The sequence below is a fragment of the Colobus angolensis genome, unplaced genomic scaffold, assembly GCF_000951035.1.
Source record: "Colobus angolensis palliatus isolate OR3802 unplaced genomic scaffold, Cang.pa_1.0 Scaffold46, whole genome shotgun sequence".
NCBI classification, from domain to species: Eukaryota; Metazoa; Chordata; class Mammalia; order Primates; family Cercopithecidae; genus Colobus; species Colobus angolensis.
This window is the reverse complement of record NW_012118043.1, coordinates 106,129-130,848: the sequence shown is the minus strand read 5'-3', so window position 1 is coordinate 130,848 and position 24,720 is coordinate 106,129. Positions and strand designations below refer to the sequence as shown.

The 24,720-nt window shown below is 33.5% G+C and overlaps 1 protein-coding gene across 1 annotated transcript in view; it reads right to left on the bottom strand.

The window, feature by feature from the left end:
* Positions 1-394: 394 nt before the first annotated feature.
* The window catches only part of PLSCR5 (phospholipid scramblase family, member 5), a 28,737-nt gene continuing 4,411 nt past the window's right edge, over positions 395-24,720 (bottom strand). Inside the window, exons 2-8 of the mRNA XM_011958056.1 lie at positions 24,179-24,321; positions 18,894-18,936; positions 17,732-17,952; positions 15,529-15,690; positions 13,478-13,639; positions 9,820-9,902; positions 395-561 (exon numbers count right to left, since the gene is read on the bottom strand). Coding sequence (XP_011813446.1) covers positions 9,864-9,902; positions 13,478-13,639; positions 15,529-15,690; positions 17,732-17,952; positions 18,894-18,936; positions 24,179-24,321 — 770 coding nt within the window. The 3' untranslated portion in view covers positions 395-561; positions 9,820-9,863. The remainder of the gene's footprint in view (positions 562-9,819; positions 9,903-13,477; positions 13,640-15,528; positions 15,691-17,731; positions 17,953-18,893; positions 18,937-24,178; positions 24,322-24,720) is intronic.

Genomic DNA, 24,720 nt, shown 5'->3' with positions numbered 1-24,720 from the left:
TTAAATAAATCAATATGGCTTATAGGTGATTTGCATACCTGTGCCTCTGCTGTAGCAATTAAGAAATTTAACCCTTTCCACTTCTCTCTCCCTCTCTCTCTCACACACACACATACATTATATGTAATTATTTTTTAATTTTACAAGAATTGAATCATAGTTCTGCACACATGCAAAGTAAATGCTTTTCCTTTACCGCCTATGTTATAATTTCCATCCTGTCTATCTCTCTCTATATTTTATCATCTAAAAATCTCATTCTAAGAAAAGATAACTCCATTCTATGTATGAACCATAATTTATTAAACAATTTACCATGGTGAGCATTTTATATATTTATGTATAGTCTTTTTACACATACTCTTGTATAGTAGAAAGACTTGTGGGCACAAAGTAAAACAAAGTAATTTAGTTTTTATATTTCTAATTTTCTAAATCTTCAATATACAGAGGTTGTACCTGGTCATCTCTGATGTTATGTACAACTCATTCTGTTTTCTTGTGAGGTCCAATGCAGGCCACTCATATGTGTGGAAGTGCTTTGAAATATTCTAAAGAACTCTAAAAAATAAGATGATATCATTGTTATTATTGCTTAAAGATAATAGGCTAGAGATCTATAATGGGATTCCAGAGGGGAATTATAGTGCTATAATATAAAGTTTCAGGCTAAAAGAAAGTCTATGTAAGTAAGCCAGACACTGATTACTAAAGCATTTGAAAGCCAAATTTTGGATCTGGACTTAAAAATAGAAGTTATACTATTTTGTCAGCATTAGAAAAGAAGTTGTTTATGACACTGATTGTATATTAGAATTACTAGTCATTAAAAAAAAAGAATTAAGTGACTTAAAAGATACTCTTGGGGATTTTGACTTAATTGGTACGGAATGAGTTCTGGGTATGGATATTTTTTAAAATAGCTATGCTATTTAAACGTTTAACCTGGGTTAAAAGTCAACATAGAATAAGTTGACTTTTCTACATTTATGTTGCTTTTCCCTGCTTCTGACCTGGACCCTAACTCTAGATAGAATATTTATTATGGCTTTGTGTTCGTATCCCTTTGTTATCTTAAAAGCTTATTTAAAATGGTGGGGCATTCGTATCCATTGTTAGACCTACTCACACTTGCTCGATGACCTTGAATCACCAAACTGGGACTTGACTCTATGGATGTGTCTTGGCTTGGCCTACAAATTTCCTCTGAAGGTGATCAAGATGCAACATACAAACGGCCAAAATTGAGTGGATTTTCTGCATAACTTTAAATAATTTTAGATTGTGTATACTGATGATTTAACTCTTAAGTGACAAATAGAAAATCAGAGTTGGGGACTCTACTTTCAATTATATACTTGATTTTATGGTGCTTTATTTACCTATTTGATAAGCCAATGTTACTCAGTTTCCTCAGAAAAATAGGAATATATGCGTTCACTAAATTGATGGAAATTGTCCATCAATTCAGTCTGCTCATTAAAAATAATATTTACTAAACTTTCATCATGTGCATAATACATCAACAAATATAGTGTTTCTCAGTTTATTGAAAATATAACATCAAATTTCACCCTTCTACATACAAAATTGATATGTTTTATTTCCCAGATTACAGAAAGAGCAACATTAATGCTCAATAGAAATTTGTATTTTCAAGATTCTGCTGGTGTAGCTAAGCAATGTCATCACAATGTGAAGTGTTGCTGCCATCTGCAGCATGAAAGACTTATTAAACGTGTATATTACCTAGGCATACGTAACTGGATTTTAAAAAGTTAAGAACTGTTTAATTTCCCTGTTAGTCTTTCTGTGTATTTTCTACAGCTAACCTTCAATGTAATTAAAAATATGGTATAGTTTAAAACATTTTATGTACTTAGGTATATAATATAGGTGCCAAAATGAATACTGACATTTTATTTTATTATTTGGTTAAGCTACAATTAATACTGAAGAGGCAATGAAGTGGTAGACCAAAACCACGTTTATGACCTATTGATATTGGAAAATATTTTCCAAATCTTTTATGTTTTATAAAGTTTTTCAAATTAAATAATCCAATATAATGTAAACTTTTTCTCAAAGATATTTTTTCAGGCTTACACATTAGCTACTTCATCGATTATATGGAATAATAACCAAAAAGATAGCCACAGAATAACACCGCAGATATACTATCAGTGGATGAAAGATTTAAAGTTGTTTATACTTTACCTTTCTAAATAGAAACAGCACATAATATTGATGAGAATATTATTAATTCAGGTCTTAAAGGAATAAAAGCACCTCTCCCCTAGTTTTTTGGGTTCTCATTTTATTTTATTTTGACAGTTATTTCATCGTGCCATTTCGTGCCCACTCATATTCTTCATTCTGGAAGGTCGACAAAAAGCTAACAGTTTTGTAAAATCTGGCAAGTTACTTAACCTTACTGAGCATTGATTTTTTTCATCTGTACTTTTGGGCTTATAATGTGTGGCACTGGAATCAGATGAGAAATGTATGTAAGAAGTCTAGCCCAGTGTCTCATAATGCTCATTAATGCTAGGCTTTACATATTTGTGAAACAAATAATCTTACTGTGTTTTAATTTTGTTTCAGGCAAAATATCAAATTTTAATATTTGAAATCTCTTATAGTTCCATTGTAATTGTTTTAAAAAAACTAATATATTTACAATTAAATAAAAAATGCCTTGAAATGCATTTTCAATAATGCTGATGATAATACTTGGCAGGCAGTCATAAAATAGAGGCTCAGTTAGCAAAACTAGTTAGTTTTTTCCATTTCTTTAACAAGATTTTTAACGAATTTTTTTTCTTTTTAAGATATATTATAGATTCCTTAAATTATTCAATTCAAATTATTTAAATAAGTGATGCCCAAATTTAACACCTAGACAGAATGAACCACAATACATGTCACTAAGTACAATTCCCACCTATTTTTAATGGTAAAAATTTCACAGCATAAGAAATAGACAAAATCCATTTACATTTATTTAGAGAAATTTTATTAAAAAGAATTTTTTCTTCTAAGATGAGCAAAACACAATGTAAGGAGAAATGATAAAAATCAAAGTATAGAGAAAGGAAAAAATGCTTAATTTGAAAAGTCAAAATATGATAAACAATAATTTCATTTCACCTTATTTTAGCAATTAAAGAAACAATAATATAAAACTTACAAAACAGGAGTGAAAGTAAATTATGAATTAGTAAATGTTTATGTTATTCAATTCGTTTTCATTTTGAAAATAAAATATAACAAATCTAAAAATAATATGTCCGTAAACCTCTAATTAAGGCTCAAGTGAATTAGAATTTCAGTGTGCAACCTGCCTGGGCTATCACCTGAATTCTTCAGATCATCTATCCAAACCTAGGGAAGTCTGATTTATCTAACAAGTTTTAGCTTCCTTCCTTCAAGTTATTATGGCTTCGGAAAAATACTGTTTTGTTCCCCCTTAATAGTTGTCTATTCGCTCAGATTCAGTTTCCGAGTTTCAATACAGTTTCTAAACAATTTCCAAAGCCCCTAGAGGATGCTTTGGCCAAATACAGACAAAGTACATAACTTCAGAAGAAAATATTATTTGAACCATTACTTGGAGGATACCTGGGGCACAGCTGAGTGGGAAGATGTGGCCTAGCCCAAGAGAATCTGACCTCATTAAGCACATTCTGATCTTATGCATCCGCTTCATTCTTCGTTTTGACTACTATATTTCTATCTCTTCTGTGCCTTTGTTTGTGCTGCACTCTTGGCTTGGAATGTTCTCCCAGCCAAACACTACCTAGCTTTGACCCCACCTAGCATGGAAGACACATATTCAACTCATGGGTTATTTGTTAGCTACTCTCCAGGGGTACTAACCTTCCACCTTAAATGATATTGGATGCTTCCTTTTTTTGTGCCTTTGTGGTATATTCTCTTTATTGTAGCACTTGTAACACTGAATTGAACCTGTTCTTATGAGTGTCATGGCCATACCTTCAGTTTCTAATGACAAAGATTGGAATGAACTGATTTTTTATACTACAATTGTTAAAATCCTTTACATTCCATAGCTAACGAAATGCCAAGTTTTGTCAATTCCTCTTCCTAACCTTGCCTTGCAAGACTGTATGTGATTTAACCCCTGGCTACTTTTCCTACAGCAGTTCATTTTCTCTCTCTCTTGTTTACTGTACTCCATACTGGCTTCCTGTGCTTCTCACACTTGCCCAATTGCTCTCAACTCAGAGCCTTTGAATTTGCTTTTTTTTTTTTTTTTTTAATTGAGATGGAGTCTTGCTCTGTTGCCCAGGCTGGAGTGCAGTGGCACGATCTTGGCTCACTGCAATCTCGGCCTCCCGGGTTCAAGAAATTGTTCTACCTCAGCCTCCCGAGTAGCTGGGACTACAGGCGCATGCTGCCATGCCTGGTTAATATTTTGTATTTTAGTGGAGATGGAGTTTCACCGTGTTGCCCAGGCTGGTTGAGAACCCCTGAGCTCAGGCAAGCCGCTTGCCTTGGCCTGCCAAAGTGCTGGGATTGCAGGCGTGAGCCACTGCACCTGCCCTACATTTGCTTTTATATCTGCCTGGTACACTCTTTTCCTAAATATTCTTAAGTCTTACTTTCTTCTTTCTGGTCTATGCTAAAATGTAACAGCAGTTCTATTTCTATTTTGTTACCCTGAATTACTTTTTTTCATGGGTTTGAGGGTGTAAAATTCTCATCCTCCCAAGAATTGATTATTCACTCCTTGCATTAACAATCAAATGAGTAACAATCAAAACTAGTATTAAACCTGTTTAATCAATCAATGATTGATTACAAAAGTACACACACTTCTGAAAGACAATTGGAAACATCTTCTTCACATAATTTCTGAAAATCAGATAATCAGTAATAACTTAGTCCAGTGAACAGATTCCTAAGGGTCAGCCAGTCAGCAATTAGTATAGTGAACATATTTACATAGCTAAAGTCAATACTCCATTATTTAAACTCCACACTTTCCCAAAACCCTGTATAATTTACCTTCTTTGCTTACAAATTGTGTCTTGCAAAACCAGTTCTCCCTTGCCTGAACACATAATAAGTTTAGCTTTTTGTTTTAGATATTGAGTGGTAGATTCCTTGTCAGTATTTGTGATTATCTATGGTAACCTTATCATGTTGTTACCTGTTGGTTTATTATCAACTCTATTCTACGTAAGCTCCACAAAGGCAGGCACCTTGTTGCTTTTGTTTACTGCTATAACTTAATGCTGGCATTGATGCCTAGTACAGTGTATGCATTCCAGAAATATTTGTTGAAGAGAGTTTAAAGCAGGGGCAATGTACCATTGAGTATAATATCCCCATTGCCTAATATGGAGCCTAGTACATAGAAGTGGTTTCAAAAACATTAGCTAAATAAGTGAATGAATAAGAAAAAGTTCAGGAGTGACTCTAGAATACAATGTTTTGTATTCTTGAAAATTGCTAAGAGCAGATTTTAAGTGTTCTCAGCACAAAAAAAAGTGAGATAATGCCTATGTTAATTAGTTCAAGTTAGCCATTCTACAATGCATAGATCTATTTCAATACATCATGTTGTATATGATAGATATCATATTTTATTGGTCAATTATAAAATAAATAAAAATAAAAAAATGATTGTCTGTGTATTATTTAAAACATTTTTAGGAACATCCTTGAAGTAAACCAGAAAGTATTCAGATCTTAATGGGTCCATATAGTTCTCATAAACTCACTTCTCTTTTTAGAAATATTCTAGTTGAAAAGATACCCACTTTCCTTTTTGACATCTCTTTTTGAAAGACTTAAAGGCATTGCAATTTCCATGACTAAAACTGAACCCATGCTCTTTGCCCTAAACCAGATCCTCTTTTAATATTTCCTCTGTCAGAAATGGCAAAGGCCTGAAATCCTTTCTTGCTCACAGAGAGTAGGTAGGGAGAAACTGGTCAGGCAGTCAGTTAGGGTGGGTCCTTGTTTGAGTTCTTTCAAACAAAAGAACAGCCGGCAAGCATAAATAAGGGAACTTGCACAGGAAAGCTTGTCTAAGACATGGCCACATTGCATAGATAAGACTTGCCCAGACATGTCTGCAATGGAAAATTCCATCCCCTGACACACGTGCAGTAAGAGGAACAAAGCAATATGGAGTAACTCAAGGTAAGGGCCTGCATGCACACTAGGAGGACAGGGTAGAGATACCAGAAATTTGCACTTTATGCAAATTAGATGCCCAGCCCTCATTGGTTTATTATAAAAGCCTCTGTATTCAACTGTAAAATGGCAACCCTTTTCTGGGACCCTTCCCTGAGTCAGAGAGCTTTCTCTCTTTCTTTTACTTATTAAACTGTTCTAACCTCACCCTTGGCATGTCTCATTCTTGATTTTCTCGGCTATGGGACAAAGAACTTTAGAAAAATTTAGTTCGTAGTTTAAAAGAGAATAGCCCTTCCCAGAACAAAACTGCCTCTATAAATCTAATGAAAGGCCACCAGGCTAAAAGGATGAGAGGGGCCTGAATTCTGCTAAGACGCAGGTATAATTAAAAGATTACCAGCCATTATACTGCAGGTCACAAGATTTACAACTTTTTCAGTTACTCCTGTAAATACCATTACTATTATAGAAACTAAGATTGGCTTTTAGAAATGTCTTTTCAGGCTTTTGCATTTCAAATAACTGAATGGTCCTGCCTAGACCAGCAATTCCTCTGTGGTTTCCACCCAGAAGTGGACTCAGTGCAAGAAGACCATTTTCCACACCCCTATGTTTGTATCCCCAACCAATCAGCAGCACCCATTCCCTAGCCCCTTGCTTGACAAATGATTCTTCAAAAACCCTAGCCTTCAAATTTTCAGGGAGACTGATTTGAGTAATAATTAAATCCAGCATCACTCCCTCCTTCTCTGACCAAGTCAAATTGCCATACCTTAACATCTTGTCCATCTCCATTAAACACTTCTCATATCTGAAAGGTAATACGTATTCTTGTCATTATTGGATTAAAAGCTATCTCTTCAACTAAACTGTTACCACTATAAGAGAAGGGTCTAGATATTTGGCATGTAAGAGCAAGTAAATAAATTTTTATCTAAATGAATGAATGAATGAGAGGTGTGTGAATCTGGTCAAGTCTTTCCCAGTAAACACAGTAAACAAAGTTGGAGTAAACAGAGTTGGAGCCCGTGTTCTGGGGTTGTTCTGGGGACAAGAAGCAGTAGGGCACTAGGAAACACTGTTGTACAAGTATCAGTCCTGTTCTAGAGACTAAAAATCACAAGGTCTTGCTAGTCTCTCATGGACTTACGTTTGGTGGAAAAGGGAAAAGTAGAGCATAGAAGAGATAAGAAGATCAATTTTACCTTTAATAAGAAAGGAGAGACAGAATGGGTCTCAGTTTATTGTACTATGCCAACTTGGAATCAAAACACTACATCAGGTTTTTATTTAAATGCAGCCAATTTAAAAATGAGTGATATATTCTAAGAAGGATTTTAATCTTTAGGGAGTCTCCCTTAGGTGTAAGTGTTGAATAGCTCTGTCCAATAGTTTTAGGGTTCATTTAATATTAAAAAAAACCCTCCAAAGCAGTTTATCATGGTAAAATGCTGCACTTACAAGTGATATTTTCTTTTTCCTATTTTTGCCCCATGGTGAAAATCTCAGCTGTTGCTGTTGTGACATCAGTTATAAAAATCTTATATTTTAGAAATCAAAAGTAAAGGAGGACAAGAGAAGATAGGAAAACAAGCTTATCTTTAGGAAGGAAATTTGGGACATGAAGCAGGGGTGCCGGGTGGGAAGGGGGGAAGACGATTTCCCACACAGTCATCCTCATACTGCCTGATTTTCCTTTGCTGTCATTTCATTTTGTTACCCTACCAGAAATTTATATAAAGCAAGGTGCCTGACATGTTATTTGTCCTCCATTTTATTAGTTAATAAGCATCAGTTTTAAAAGTGTAATTGACTTTAGCTGATTATAAGAAAACCATACATCCCATATACTTGAATTGCAATAGATTAAGAGGAAAGGGAAGAAATGCCGAGCTCTCCTTCATCATCACCAGAATTCTTCAAGGTAATATGAGAATCTCAAGGAGATCCCCAAAGGTCACAGTTTAAGTTTGCAGTACTGGCAACGAGCGAAACTAGATTCCAGGTTATGTCTATTGCACATAAGACTTTTGTTCTCTTCTATGACTGCATTGCTTCCAGCATGAAGGTGATACCAGTTATGCTGAAAAAACAAATGGCATGACTGGGAGAAAGGTTGCATGTGATTTTAAAATATAGTTACTTTTTGGTAGTTAATACTTAAACCACTCTGCCTCAGGTACAAGATATGTTATACTCGATTGAGGCAATGCATAGTCTTTACATGCCAAAGTGGGGGGGTTGTCAGAAAAGGTGAAGGTGTAAATAAGGACAAATAAACTGAAGAATACTGAACCAGAATATGGGGGAAAGAAGTTTTTCATTTTTATGTTATACAGCATAAAGCCCTTACTCCAGAGTCTAGAACTAAATTGATATTTGTGTGCTCTTTGGGGAATTTAACTACCACCTATAATGTTATTTCTAGGAAATGATCATCTCCTAATTTCAAATGACTCTAACTTGACTAACTTAGTAAAAGATGTTTAGCATGCATTCCCTTTTTCTAAGTGAAGAATTGCCTGGAGTTTCTTGAAACACCATTATATGTACATAAATCTGTAGGTGGTATTTGTGTAAGTCTAAAATAGAGCCTACATGGCTACATGGTGCCTTGCTTAAAAGAAATCCGTTCCATTTGGAAAAGGGAGAGAATAATTATTGTCATTCATAACAAATTTTCCTTTTGTGTGGGTTTTGGAAATATGTTGATAACTAGTGGACAGTAATCAGGAAAACTCCATAAATGTTGAAGTGAAAGATACTAATTTAATTGAATGTACTGTACTCTTTTACTTCTGCATTTGACTCATGGATTAAGATTTTATTTATTTGGTTTCCTTTGCTTGTTTTTAAGTCCTTGAGTTGTCTATTTTTCAGATCCTTAGATCCCTTAACTGACTGAATTTTCTCTGCAAATAGATACAATTCCTGCTAGGCAACACTATAGGACTTAGAGGTCTGTTTATATGCTCATTTAAATCTCTGGCATGAGTAGGTATATAAAGCATTCTTTGGTTTGTAAATACTAGTTTCTTTATGGAATATAACTGTGCCTCTTACCACTAGGATGAATTGATACCATCTATCTTCCTCTTCATCTTTAGATGTATTATTTACCCAGCTTTTAACTTTTCCAGTGTAAAGTAGTAATATCTCAATACAATGAGAAAATTAATAAACAAAGTATAAAGGGATTACTTTTGAAAAAATGTTTTAGAAGCTCAGTCCTTTTGATTAGTAACCAGCCTTAGTACCAGAAAAACTTCAAAGTGTTCTCTAAACATTGAACTTTCATCAGTGATGCTGCAAGCCTTAGTTCTCATCTTTCATGCTTACCATTGCAATAACTTCAAAAGGATAAAAAGAAAGAACGGTAATCTCTCAAAGCAACCTTGTGCTCAGGCCAGTAATCATGTATTTAGCTATCATGCATTCACAACTAGATAATTGCCTCATTAAACTGTTTTAATAAATACAGTAATTAACTTTTTTTTTTTTTTTTACAGAAAAGCAAACACTCAAATCATTCAGAAATGAAATCCAGAGCCCAAGGGATTTCTAGAAGAAAATGAAAAAGAATTAGATAGCGTCAAATATAGACATCTTCAAAGGGAAAGAGATCATTTAAACTTGCTTTTTACTTACTGAAATATGTTCTGCATATTTTATTGTTTTCATTATCTTGGTTATTATAATCCAGCCAGTGAATGTTCAAAGAACATAAAATCCTACAAATAAATAAACTGAATATAAGTGAATTTACAAAAAGAAAACAAGATCAAAAGTTTGACATGCAAGCTTTGATTCTGTAAAGCAATTATATTTCCAACAGTGTTCCAGTATTATGATTTATCAGAAGAAGAAAAATTTAAAAGGTTTAAGCTTTACAACATTTTATTTTCATGCTGAATTTTCAGAGTATAAGTAACTTGAAAACCTTATCTGAATCTGCATAGTATTGTCAAAGTGTTCCACTATTATATGATTTATCAGGAGATAAAAATTTAAAAGTTTTAAGCTTCATCACATTTTATTTTCATGTTGAATTTTCAGAGTATAAGTAACTTGGAAACTTTATCTAACTCTGCATAGTATTGTCAAAGTTTTGGGTGATAAACCCTTTGCAGAATTAGACAGTAGGCATTCTGGGTCAGTGTAGGAAGTTATAATGGATACCAATATTTGAACAAAAATTAGATTTATTGTCACAGATAATGTGGTCAGCAAATAGGTGGTTGAGGGAGTACTAAAAACTACACCAGAGAGAACTTAAAGAGTGAGTGGTGAGTTGGAGGAGTGGTGGGTTGTGAAGTGGTAGCCTGGAACTAGAGGAGACCAAAAATTAGATTTCATTTGTGAATTTAGATTTGTATGTAAATCAGGAAATACCCTCATACCAGCAGCTTTCTAAAGCTTTCACCTGAATAAAACAGAAACAGCATTTAAAAAATAACAACATAATTCTTTCTATAAAATTATATATAGAACAAAGTAATTTACCTAGGTAACACATGTAAGAAATAGTTTTAAAAGCTATATTGGCTAGCAAAAAAAGGCAAGTATTTTACAATATGATGATAAAAAGAAATAAAGAGAAATGAATGGGAGTCATTAACTATTCTCAGTGAACATATTTCTCCCTTAAATGCTGGAGCTTAAAAGTTATCCTTTTAGATGATTAGGGTATTATCTAGATCAGTGCTTCTTAAATTTATAGTGCGTAGAAGAAGCACCTGGGCATCTTTTTCAAGTGCAGGTCCTGATGCATCTGGGGTGGGATCTGAGATTCTTTGCTTTGAGCAAGCTTCTAGGTAGTGCAGATGCTTACACTTTGCACCACACTTTGAGTACGACCTAGATCAACCTTTATGGAACCTACATCTCATCAATTTCTCAAAGCATATGGACTAAGAAATACACGCTTTTTCAAGAAGAACATATGTTTAGAGGGTTCTGAAACAATAAGAAAAACTGGTAAGGTTTAAAATACAGAGAACTGTAGTTCCAATTTTGGCGGTACATTTTAACCATCAGCTTGTTAAGTAAAATAGATGAGTAGGGCAGATTAAAATTGATTGGTTTCTAAATATCAACGTTAAGTGAGGGGCTTAATCAGAAAGGCCTAATGGAGATCTTGGGGAAAGGGTGTGTGTGTGTGTGGATGGGTTGGTGTTGAAGTCAGAATGATCAAAGATGGGAAAATAAGTAAAGGAAGGGTGACAAGTTAAAAGTCCTGTCCAGTGGATAGAGGAGAATACGGAAGAGATGACATTAGGCAACAGGCAAGGTGGACTGAACTGCTTACATTTGCAGATGAAAATGGGAGTTGAGAGTGACAACGTAGTCAGTTTAAAAATCTAGCACTATATACATGTTACTTCCACCTTCTACCAATAATAGGAGACGGGTAATTTAAAATAATTCCTCCAAAATCCTGGAGAAATAATCATAATATACATACATGTATATATATGTGTATATGTATATGTATATATGCATATGTATATGTATATATGCATATGTATATGTATCTATGCATATGTATATGTATATATGCATATGTATATCTACTTCTGTATTAAATTCTGAGTTTTCATCAGTGAAGTCATCTGGAATAATTTTTAGTTCATATATTTTCCAAATATCATTAGAAGAGACTCAGTAAGTAGGGCATTAATGTAAATAATCAGATTTAGCATTCTGAAACCCCAGAAAACAATAAAACATGAGAAAGACTTTAAGCTTTATAAAAATTTCTTGATTACCTAAAGTGCATAACCTGAATCTAAACATGACACAAACTGAAATTAGACCACAGTTTACAAAATAATTGGCTTATGCACTTAAAAAAATGCCAATGTCGGCTGGGTGAGGTGGCTCACACCTGTAATCCCAGCACTTTGGGAGGCCAAGGCGGGAGGATCATGAGGTCAGAAAATCGAGACCATCCTGGCTAACACGGTGAAACCCCGTCTGTACTAAACATACAAAAAAATATTAAATGGGTGTGGTGGCATATGCCTGTAATCCCAGCTACTCGGGAGGCTGAGGCAGGAGAATCACTTGAACCTGGGAGGCAGAGGTTGCAGTGAGCCAAGATTCTGCCACTGCACTCCAGCCCGGGTGACAGAGCGAGACTCTATCTCCAAAAATAAAACAAAAACAAAAATGCCAGTGTCATTAGACTCAGAAAAATGCTCATGAGTGTGCACATGTTCATACACACACACACACACCCCTTAAGAACTGTTCCAGGTGAAAGGAAGCTAATGAGATATGACAAAATGGACATACTTCATGATCTTGGATTTTCTATTATTAGAAAGGACATCATTATGGGAAATCGGTGCAACCCAAATAAAGTCTGTAGATTAGATAATAGCACTGAATCAGTGTTTAGTGCCTGACTTTGACAATAGTACTGTGATGTGTAAAAAAATTCCTTGTTTTTAGCAAATGCACATTAATATAATTAGGAGAAAAGGCATAATGTCTGCAACCTACTGTCAACTCCTATGCTGTTTTAATCACTTATGTGTGTGCCTGTGTATACACATATTTTTCATGTATTTATAAAAAATACATGTGTTTATATATCAAAAAATAAAAACTCCATAAGTCTTTATGGCTGCATTGAAAGCAGTAGGAAATTAGGTAAATATTAGAGGGAAAACTAAGAACAGGATATAGGTCAAGCATTTTGACACAGTTATTAGTTGACTTCTTTCCTTCTATCATCAATCTCCATATACCAAAGAAGAAAAGGTTTTCAATATAATTGTAAGTTGGAAAGTAATAACAAGAACATAATATCTTAGAAATAATGACAACTGGTACCTATTAACTCATCAAATCATTTCATGTATCTATGTTCATATTGAGAAGGCAATATCCTTAATATCATCTAGCTCACTATCATGCAATGAACCAGTCTGGAACTTTATCCAGGATAAATCATGTGATACTTATGTTTGCATATTTTTTAATTAAAGTGAAAATAAGCCAAAAATGTAAATTGAACGTAAAAGCAAGGGGAAACTCGGGTTTTAAGGAAATGATGAAGAGGATGGGATAGCGTATCAGTTTTTGAGAAAGGGGATGTGAGATCACTGGAGAGGGGCTGCCTAACAGAAATGCAGGGTTCTAAATTCTAATTTTTGAAGAACATTGGTCCTAAGCTATCCTTCTATGAATAAAATATACTCTTGGGGGATAAAACTGTGTGAATGGAATAGGCTAGATTGTAATTAACAAGCAAGAAGGAGAATAACAAATCATTCATGCTTTCGAAGCCTATACTTACAAAGAGAAAACAGGCACCGATCATGGCTGCTTTGACTGTTACATCTAGATCTGCAGGAACATGAATTCCAAAATTGTCAGCATTTGTGAAGACATCATTTACAAATCCTGACCAGTACTTTGAAATCTTTCCAATTGTAAGCTTTTCATTAATGGTTTTCACCTTTAGAAAGAAAAAAAGGAGTATTAAATTTGAAAGTGAAAAAAGTTGGTTTTGTACTTCCAAGGGTGTTTACTTCATGAGAGATTTGAATTATTTTATTTGTCATCTCCAAATGGCACTTCCATGTTACTCATTCCATCATATAAGCATAGGTTTGTAAATTTAGCTTTTCAGTTTACTTTTTAGAAACTTTGCTTTTCTGACAGTTTTCTAGTCCATCGTAATTCTTTTTCTTTTTTTGTGTGCAGGATAAATAATTAAGGCTCAGCCACCACAAGATGGCAGCAGGTACATAGTTCAATTGTATTATCTAAGCATGAAGGCAATTTCTTTACCTGCGCTCCAGATTTTAAACCTGAATTCTGTATCTTAAAAATATAAAAGAAGATATGTTTGAAAAATATTTCAGAAGGAATTAAATTAATTTCTAGGCATAATTTGTAAACTTTCAAATTTCAGTTGCTAAAATTTTGTAATTATTAAAACATTTAAATATTATTAGCCATTGTTAAATCACATTTTTATATTATACTCAGACATTTATTAGGTCAATCATTTCTAACAAATCCTAAATCCAATTTTACATTAAAAAAGTCCTCCTGGCTAATGTACCACATAGGAAGTTAAGACCAACTGGACATGAAAGTCTATCAGTCCTTCTCAGCTAGAAGGAGTTCACCAATCAACTTTATCAGTTATTCGTTTGTTTACTCTGCTTCCCATCCTGATGCTGAAAGTAATTCAAGAGAAACTATCACTTTTTTCAGGGTAGTAAAAGATAGAGAATAGAGAGAGTTACTTAGGACATTTCTATAGCATGAATGCTAAAACTCATGTTTAAAATCTTCCTCAATCATATTACTCTTAGGAAAGTCATGTCAAATCCTTTGGGAACAGGGTGAAGTTAGAACAGCTCAGTTTGCAAAATTTGCATGTTATTCTATGTGCATAGTGTTTCCCGAAATCCTGAGAACTAAATGCCCTTGCTGAGATATTTATGTATGAATGCATGAAAAATAAATATACACTTTCAATTAGGCTGTCTCCTCTACCTAAGATGTATGTCCAGGACAACCTGTTAAGATAGTTTATATTGCTACAGATCAAATTTGCAACTTTCCATTTTTTAAATATTCAATTTATACACATATAAGAATAAGGTTTTTTTTTTTTTTTTTTTTTACAAAACTAACTTAGCAGGTCTCGGAAACACAGCTTTTGAGTTACTGCTGTTTTAATGCAACGTGCTGCTGAAATGAGACCTAAACTGGGATATGTGATCACAAGGGCCATAGGAAAGAAGATACATAATTTAGGTGATTCTAAACTATATTTATTGGCTTTATGCCATGTGTCCTGTGATTCTACATAAATAAAACATACTGAAAAGAGAATGAAGAGCTAATTTTGAAAATCAGGAAATATCGGTTATCTTAAAAAAGCAAAGCTATATGTCCAAAAATTTTTGATGTTCAAAGTCTTGGACATATTAAAATAGCAACACATTTACTATTCTAATCAAAGAGATACAGTAGCTTTGTTCATAAAACACATAGAATTATATTTAGATAAATATGCTTTTGTTATATTAAATTTATTAAAATTACTTTGAATAATACTTACATTGGTCTATGACATATGATACGATGGCCAAGGTGATAAATTTTGTAATATTATTTTTAAAAATTCCTTGGACTTTATATCTCTGGATTTACATATTCTTATTCTTAGCATGTACAATATGAGCTGATTATATTATATTACAAATATGTCATTTTTCTGAACTTATTTGAGATGAAATTAATTTGAAAGTATACAAAATTGAATTACATTGCAAAAAAAAAAAATCAGGACCTAAATGAAAACTTCTTTCATTTTGTCAATTGTACCTCAAAATCCACATCGCCAAAACAGCCACATGTCGCACAAGGACCAACAATTTTCAAAATGTCTTCTTTGTTTGCATTTTGGATTGTGAATTTAGGCAGAAAGGGGTCCCACTTCTGTGCTACGTAACCAACTATAGTACCAGGAGGGGCTTGGATTTCTAACTGCAAGAAGAGATAATGACAAAATAAGATTTTCTTAGGTTATCATATTTTAATTTTACTATAATGTCAATTTACCGGTAAACAATATATTGTTATAAAATTATTTTGATATCCTATAAATCATTCTAAATATGTTTTAAGGATACAGATTTTATAAAATATTTTACAGAGAACAAAGAAATTCACTGTATAAACATATGTTTAGCACTGTGCACTAAAAGTCTTTGTCTTATTTCTCTAAAGAGAATCTACCCAATGACTATCTTCTGACCCTGGGTTGGTGGCTTTTTTGCCATTTTATCCCAAGTACAACAGTTGTTCAACCACTGAAGCTGTTCTTATGCGGTAACTGACATCTACTCCTTCTAATTGTAGCCACAACACACATCTCTTTTAAGCCTCCTTTATCAATTATTGAGTATTCATACTTTTTTCAGTCAGGTTATAAACTCCCAGATTATCTGCATTTAATTGAAAACAAATGCTTCTTGCAGAGTTGTAGTCATTAAACACCAGTTTGATTGCTGGTTCGTGGCTTCCACAGTGTTGGAGACTAGTAGTTGGATTTTTGCATTATCAGGCATTACTTTAGTATTTGACTCCATTACCATTACATATTTATGTAATCAAATCAAATATTTTGTAAAACAAATTGGGGGTGGGTATAAATTTTTAAAATGTTTGCATTTAAACCAAGTCATCTCTCCATCATCTGATCTCATTTTGACTTTTCTTATTAAGTTCATAGTCTTATGCATATGTCTGTAATGTTCTTGGATAGATAAAAGTGATTTCAACTAGACTGCTTAGAATTAATATAGATTTGTTCTGGGGTCACTTTCAAAGTTATTAATTTGCTATTGACCAAATTTTTTAAAAAGTTACTAATAGGTATCAAGATGTATACTATGTTTAATTTATGACCCTGGACTACCATTAAAGAAAACATTAATTATCAAAAATTTTTATATGAGCATAATTCTGTGATCATAATGACTACACTCTCTTGGGGCATATTAATATTAAATATCCTCAGTAGATGGATGGAAATTCTTGGGCTCCATGCATGAGCACTTCAGTCATCTTATCACTTAGTCAGATGCTTGCCTGAAGATAGTTGGAGAATTAGCTTTGATATATGTTATTAGAAACTTCCCTAAATAACCATCTTTCATATTAATATTTTCCCATCATCCTAAGGCCAGTACTTATCCACAGGTTCTAACAGAGAAGGTTGGGCTTAAGTTAGGACACCTGGATCAAGTCCCATCTACGATATTTCCTGATTTCTTGAATGTATAGTCATAGGCTAGCCGCCTCCCCTCTCCTTCCTTGACTACAAAATGTAGAGAGTAATTATTTCTAGCTCCTAGAGATTTCATGACTCTATTCTTGCTCATAAGTAGAATATCCTGGTATCAAAGCCAGCAAAGTAAGTAAAAGTTCTGTGTCAATTGAACTGCATATGTCAATGAAAGTTATTATTATGGGTCTACTAAATAATAATTTAAATCTATTATATGTTAAAATAAAATAATTGAATTATTTCCTGTAGAACAATAACATTGTCTTGCCAAACCTTGGGTTTTCTCATAAACGGGTAAATGCATTGTGAGATTCCATAATAAATAATAATACCTATCCAAGAGGACACCTTAGAGGAGTTTAGTATCACTTAGCACTTCCTGGACTTTGCTCCAGTTGGAGAAGACAAAGGGTATATATGCCCAATGGTGGAACCTGTCGATATTACAATTACATGACTACTGTAGAGATTCCAGAGGTCTATCTCATTTACATGATGCATGAGCTGTCCTCAACAGTTTACATCATGAAAGCCACCACAGTTTTTGGTTGGCAAGGAAAAAAATTTTAGTGAATCACCAAATCCTCAAGCTGATCTGATCCTAAAGGAACAACATACTATTAATAATTGAAACAACTGACAGGTTAATTGCCTCATTGCTCCACATGAATTTCTTTTAAAGAAACAAATGCTAATCTTAAAAATCAAAAAAGACAACCATAGCCAGTAACTAACCTCTTGTAGGTAGCAAGGGCACCAGCAGCTGTTACATCTCAAGGGCCTATTCACTGTAATGACCTCTCGACCTGAGTTATCTGTGATCCTCAGGGTGCAAGATCGCAGAGTGGAACAGAAAGTACGATTGAAGCAGATGCTTTCCTCCACTGCAAAGTAAATTCTTTGTCCCAAGCTGTTTTTAATCTCATATTTGTTGGAGGTCTCAGTACCAAGTATGACTGATGGAGCAAAAAAACCATTTTTTATAAAAACATTTTTTTTGTTAGTATTGATTAAATAAAGCGGAGATGTCATTAAAAGAATACAGTGTCTGATCATTTATTAAGTATATGGTACCTTCTTCACACAAATATATTTCTGTGCTCTAAATCTGTAAGACTTAGCCATGGAAATAAAAGTAAATGGTGAGAATAAAGCTATACAATTAATTAATGTTTATTCCAGATATATGATGTACTTGAGAACAAATAGTGTACCTTTTCACTAAAGGACAAATGCTTTAAAGAATAATTTATAACTCAAAAAATAATTATATTATTGTTATAGAACTACTGGCACCATGTGGTGATAATAGTGATTTTGTCTAAAATATTTGCTGGTAATATATCTAAAGTTGTATGCTATCTGGCTATTTCAATTTTCACATACATTTAGGAATAATATAGAGCACTAAAACCAGAAAATACTCAAGTAATTTGAATCCAGTTAGCCATGCTTGTAAATTTGCAGATTCTTAAATAATTCTCCCATTTGGTAAATCACTGATATAATGATAAAACAGTAACATTTTATTTTGATAACTTTTTGTTATTTAGTCAAAACCTCGACTTCCATTTTTGAAATTATTAAGAAATTTAAATGATTAGCATCCATGGAAACAATCAAATACGTTTTACTATTTTAAAGTAAATGTAATGTCAGAATTTGAATGGCAATATCACCAAAGATTCAGAGTTTTATGCTTCTATTTTATCTAAATAAGACTAATAATTTTACTTTTAGCTTTTAATTAAAAAAAGACCTAGTACTCTTTTTGATCTAATTCTATTTTACACATTTAACTTTCTCGTTTATAACATATTTAGATGTAAAGAAACTTCTGAAAACTAAAATATTTTCAATAGTTTTAATAAATGCATAATATATATAATGCACTTACTTCCAAGCAGCTCCACCTGCTGGTGTATAATTATCAGGTCTAACTGTAAAGGGTGACATAAAGGAAATAAAGTATTACATCACATCGAAAACCTTTGGAGATACTACTATTACCCTATTTACTACGTTGCATAAAATTAGGTGATTTTCATGCTTTCTATTAGGAAAACAGTTGAAAATATCTCACATTTTATAATGCAAAAGAATGTAACTTTTTTTTTTTTAATTTAAGTAAAAATTTAGAAGAACCCTGAAAATTCCAAGGCAGCATTGAGCAAGAATAAGAATAGCAACGGAGCTGGGCGCAGTTCCTATATTTACTCCAGAAGTAAATCCAGTACTTCTGGAGGTCAAGGTAGGCAGATTGCTTGAGCCCAGGAGTTCAAGACCATGCTGGGCAAAATGGCAAACCCCTGTCTTTACAAAAAATACAAAAATTAGCTGACTGTGGTGGTGTGCGCCTCTAGTCCCAGCTACACTGGAGAGGCGGAGATGGGAGCATCGTTTGATCCTGAGAGGTTGCGGTTGCGGTGAACCATGAGCCCAGTACACTCCAGCCTGTCCCCAGAGGGAAATTCCGTCTCAATTAAAAAAAAAAAAAAAAAGGAGGCTGAGACAGAACTACATGTTAACTCTGCAATAATGAGAAATTAGAGTTGATCTTGAAAACAAGAGTTTGTGAAGATTTTTAAACAATCTCTGAATTATAATGTTTAAGATGTTTTATAATTCAATCTTTTTAAAATAAAGGAAACAACACAATAATGATTTGAGTGCCTGGCCTCTCCTCTTAACCTCTGCCTACCTCTACTATCACTCTGTCAAACTGCAACTCATTTCTTTCAGTGATGGAATATACTTGTTAAACCTGAAAGGTTGTTGTATATATTTTTCTCTCATTCACGCTTTCCTATGGACTAAAAATAAAAATGAGTTCCTGCGGATGCCAACAAAACACCAATCTAAGTCAAATAAATGTTATGGCACTAAATACATTACAAAATTTGACTTATGTAATTAAAAATAAAGTTAATTTACAGAGATAAAGTATCCACAGATAATTGAGAAATGACTATTAAATTAAAAAGTCTGCAATACAAATTGTTTCTTAAAGGAAATATGAAAGTTCTGTTCTTATAAATTTATTTGTGCTTATTTTATTTTTATTTTTATTTTTTACAGCTTTGTGGCCCAGGCTGGAGTGCAGTGGCACGATCCTGGCTCACTGCAACCTCCACCTCCGGGGTTCAAGCAATTCTCGTGCCTCAGCCACCTGAGCAGTTGGGATTACAGGTGCTCGCCACCATGCTTGGGTAATTTTCGTATTTTTAGTAGAGACACAGGGTTACGCCGTGTTGGCCAGGCTGGTCTCAAACTCCTGACCTCAAGTGATCCACCCACCTCAGCCTCTCAAAGTGATGGCATTACAGGTATGAGTCACTGTGTCTGGCCTATTTGTGTTTATTTTCAATGTGATATTCAGTACTTGAAGATCCAGTAATGCAAAAGCATGAACATTTAATATGCTGCTGATCATTGTATTTTCTAATGCTTCATTTTTCATTCCACCTTAAAATTTTCTTCTCCATATTCTCCCTTCGCATTAATAAACTCATCAGTAACTTTTAAACTAGCTAGTCATTGCTAAAATTTGGTATTGATTGGACATTACAATCTCAGAACATTTGAAGCTACGTGATTTCCCTCAATCTCCTTGTATGTCCTAAGGTGGAGGTAAAACTAATATCATTTCCTCTATTTAAATCTTATTATTGATAAAATAATATGTGTGGCCACTTTTTTAAGATTCACAAAAAATATTTTTCCAAAAATAATTTATGATCGAAGATATTCTAAAACCTAAATTAACAATAATGACGAAGCTTTTTATTAGAAAAAAAATACTTGACCAAGTCTTTAGTAATGTACTGCATTAGTTCTGTTATCTTCTGAGGAAAATGGAGTGGTAAGCCTCAACAAGGATGTACATTATTATTTGGCAGTTGATCTATGCACAAGTAACTTAGAAATGGAGATCTGTGTGGTCAAGAATAAAGTGGGAGTTTAGGTAATTTGAATACTGATGTCGTGAATCAAGTTTTAGTGTTGAAATTTAGAAACTATTAATTGAAATCCACCTGACAATGAAAAAGAAGTAGTACCTCTCTAATATCCAACAATAGTAGCTTTTTAAATTGAATAACTACCATAAGGTAGTCACTGTGCTAGATGTTTAGACAGTGTCTGATTTAATCCTCATAAAAACTCGGAGAGATAAATATTAATTTTAAATGTGACGAAACAAGCCCACAGAGATTAAATAATTTGCCCACGATCACAGAACTTGTAAATGGCCATCAATTCTGCCATGCATTCTATTCTGTTTCTTTACTGACATCACTACGCTAAATTTAAGGGAAATAAATTTTAAGTGACAATATGAAACTTGAATACCTTTCATATTTTCCTTACTTTTAGACCCTCCCCACCCTCTGTAATAACATTTGATTTGCTCTCTCTGTGAAAAAGTCTCCTGGATTTGAGGGAGTTGTTTTTGGCTGTTCTTGTAGTTTTCTTTAAATAGCACATAGCCACTTATAAACCATGGCCCAAAGGTGCATTTTTCATTCTTTTTCTACTGATTGATAGACTAGGAATTTTGAAAACTTTAAACAGATTGAATTATACATTTAGGTGTCATGGCAAGTAAAACTTAACTCCTTCAGTATGAAAGCTGTAGAAATGAAAATACAATGAGAGGGTTAGATGTATGCCTTAAGAATTAATTTTCTTAAAAAATCAAGTTGACAGGTATCAATGATTCCATTTGATATACGTATTTCAAAATAAATTGGATATTTATATGTTTTGTAGACTTTACCTCATTACTCTTACATATAGGTGACTAAATTGTAATAATTATTCTTTGACACTTTGACACTATACAATAAAATGTTATTGACTGTATGAACATGTAAATCTAATCTGTAATGAATCTATCGATTTTATTCTCAGATTGAATATACATTATATAGCTAAACACTCATATATGTATATTTTCAAATTGTTTATGGAAACAAGATTCTCAATAGTAATTGGATGGACTTGATTAAAAGAGAATAATGTTAAAATATTTTATTTAAATTTTTTAATTTAGAAAGATATTTATTGTATATTTCCTGTTTATTCATTGATTAATGTACTATTTCCAAATGTTCATTACTTTATTTGATTTTTGTGACTTTTAGAGAAAACGTAGCATCTAAAAATTCATTTTGTATTGTGCCTCTTCCAGACTCATGGCATAACACTTTTGAAATGCTCATTCATGGTTTTATATGTGCACAGCTTTAAAGTAAATAAAATAAATGTTCTTTTAGTATAAAGTGAGGAAATTGTCTTTCTCTTTAGAAGTAGAATATTCAACAATTGGTGGCATATTTTTCTTTTCTTGGAACGATTAACAAAGGTATATTTTTGGAAAATTTATTCCATTTTAGAACCAAAGCCAATGGGTTCATATCTCTACTTATTGAACATAACAAAAATGTATTCATGTCAAGCATCTGGCTCCGGGTGTGTCATCATTCATGAATGGAAGAAGAATATGTGATGACCATATGTGATCATCAAACCTCAGCCCTCTGGCACTGGTATATCACTTTTATACTTGGCAAAACCTTGTCTGACAACATTCCCAAACAGCTTGCAGCAGTTAATCAACTCTAGTCAGCTATTACAGCTGATCCTTTCTGCAGACGGAAGATGGTAGGTTCACGTTTCCAGCTCTTTTACATATCTCCCTGAGCTCTCCAGTCTCTAAAGTACATTTGTCTGCCAGTGGGTTTCTGGAGAAGGCATCCGCAATTATAAACATTTTACCAGGAACATATGCTGCATGCAGCTTACACCCTATCAGGCATAACAGAAATCTCTTGTACCTTAAGGGAATTAACACAGACATTTGATTTTGATAAAGGAGATAGACTTTATAGTTTGAAAGAATGCCAAACAAGCTGAAAATTGCAGCAGATGTGCTGACATCTCAATATTAGTGTAATTGTACTTCTAATCTTTTTTAGGATAAAATACAAAAGCAACAATAATATACATACACGAATAGCAATAGCTATTTATATGCCATAAAATTCAGATAGTGATATTTTGATTGATTTATTATAAGGTTTGAATCCTGCCTACTCTACAATGACTGGAACAGTGACTATATCCAATAGCAATATGCTCTTTTAAGCAAATTGGCCTGGAGATGCAGTGGTATCAGCAGACAATGTTCACTTTATAACTGCTTTCTCTTGGATTTGTGTCCTCCTTTTGAGATTCAGTGGAAGACATTGAGCTCTCAGCTCATTGCTGAAGTCTCTTTCAAGTACTTTGATCCTTAAGAACCTCTCTCTCCTCTATACACCTGAACAAATTACAATAGTGTACTTATCAATCATTTGTATACAGGCATGCACTTTGCATTAACTTTTTTTTTGTCTTGCCATTTAGGTTGCAGAACTTTTGGGTGACAGGGGCTAGGTTTCATGCTTTTTATATGTCTCGAGTATAGTAAGCACTCGACAAATATTATTTAATTAAATAGCTGTAGGTGACTAGATACATTAGAAAATTTCTTTTCTTTTCTTTTTTTTTGTTTGTTTTTTTTCCAAGTCAGAGTCTCACTCTATCACCCAATCTGGAGTGCAATGGTGTGATCACAGCTCACTGCAGCCTTGACCTTCCTGGGCTCAGGTGATCCTTCTACCTCAGCATCCTGAGTAGCTGGGACCACATGCAAATGTCACCATGCCCTGCTAATTTTTGTAGAGATGGGGTTTTATCATGTTGCCCAGCCTGGTCTGAAACTCCTGGCTTATCCACGTGCCTTGGGCTCCCAAAATGCATGAACCACCATGCCTGGCATATTAGACAATTTCTTGAGGAAAAATTTGCTGACACCTTGATCAATGAACAAGTGGATAAACATGCTAAACAGCTCCATCAAAAATATTTAATCTCATCATTCTGTCAAATAAATAAGGAAGATAAAAGTAGTAATAAGACACACTTTTAAAAATAGTATAAATAAATAAAATTAATATTTTACAATTTTATGATTTATAATGCTTTTTTCACTTCAGTAAATTATTGGTTAAAGTCTTTCAACCTTGATTGAAAAGTCAGAAAGAAAGTTTGTACTAATTTTAAGGGTAGAACATATCTGTAGGAATAGAAAGATAAAAACACCTGGCTTAAATATTCTAGACCAGGAGGGAGACTGACTGTTGGCAGGAAACTGCTTGGCAAAGGGAGACTCAGCTGCCATGCTTGGTTCCCTGGATTGGAAGATGAGGCAGGAAGGCTTTGGTCTGGGTCTGGAGCTCCAGGAAGAAAACTAGGCAGACCTCTTCTTTGGTTGTGGGCATCTGCAAGAGAATGGAAATCCCAATCCATATTTAAATTTAGGCCATTTTATTTAGTCTGTCTTAAAATATTTGTTACTTCTTGATTGATAGGATAGTTTATCTCCTCTCATTTTAATGCCCTTTTCCTTATTTTCACTACTCACTACCATTACCACTTGTCCCCTAAGTTAGAAAAAATGAAATGCAGAAGACTTCTGGTAGTAGTTGTGAGAAAAAGTTGAATTTAGCCAAAATAAATGACTTTACAAAAAATATGCATATGTGTATATGTATGTGTATATATATAATTACTTGCATATATACATGCTTACTGCATATATATTTATATGCATATGTAAATTATATATTATATAAATATACAAAGCAAAATGTGGAGAGTAATTATTGGTTACTTTATAC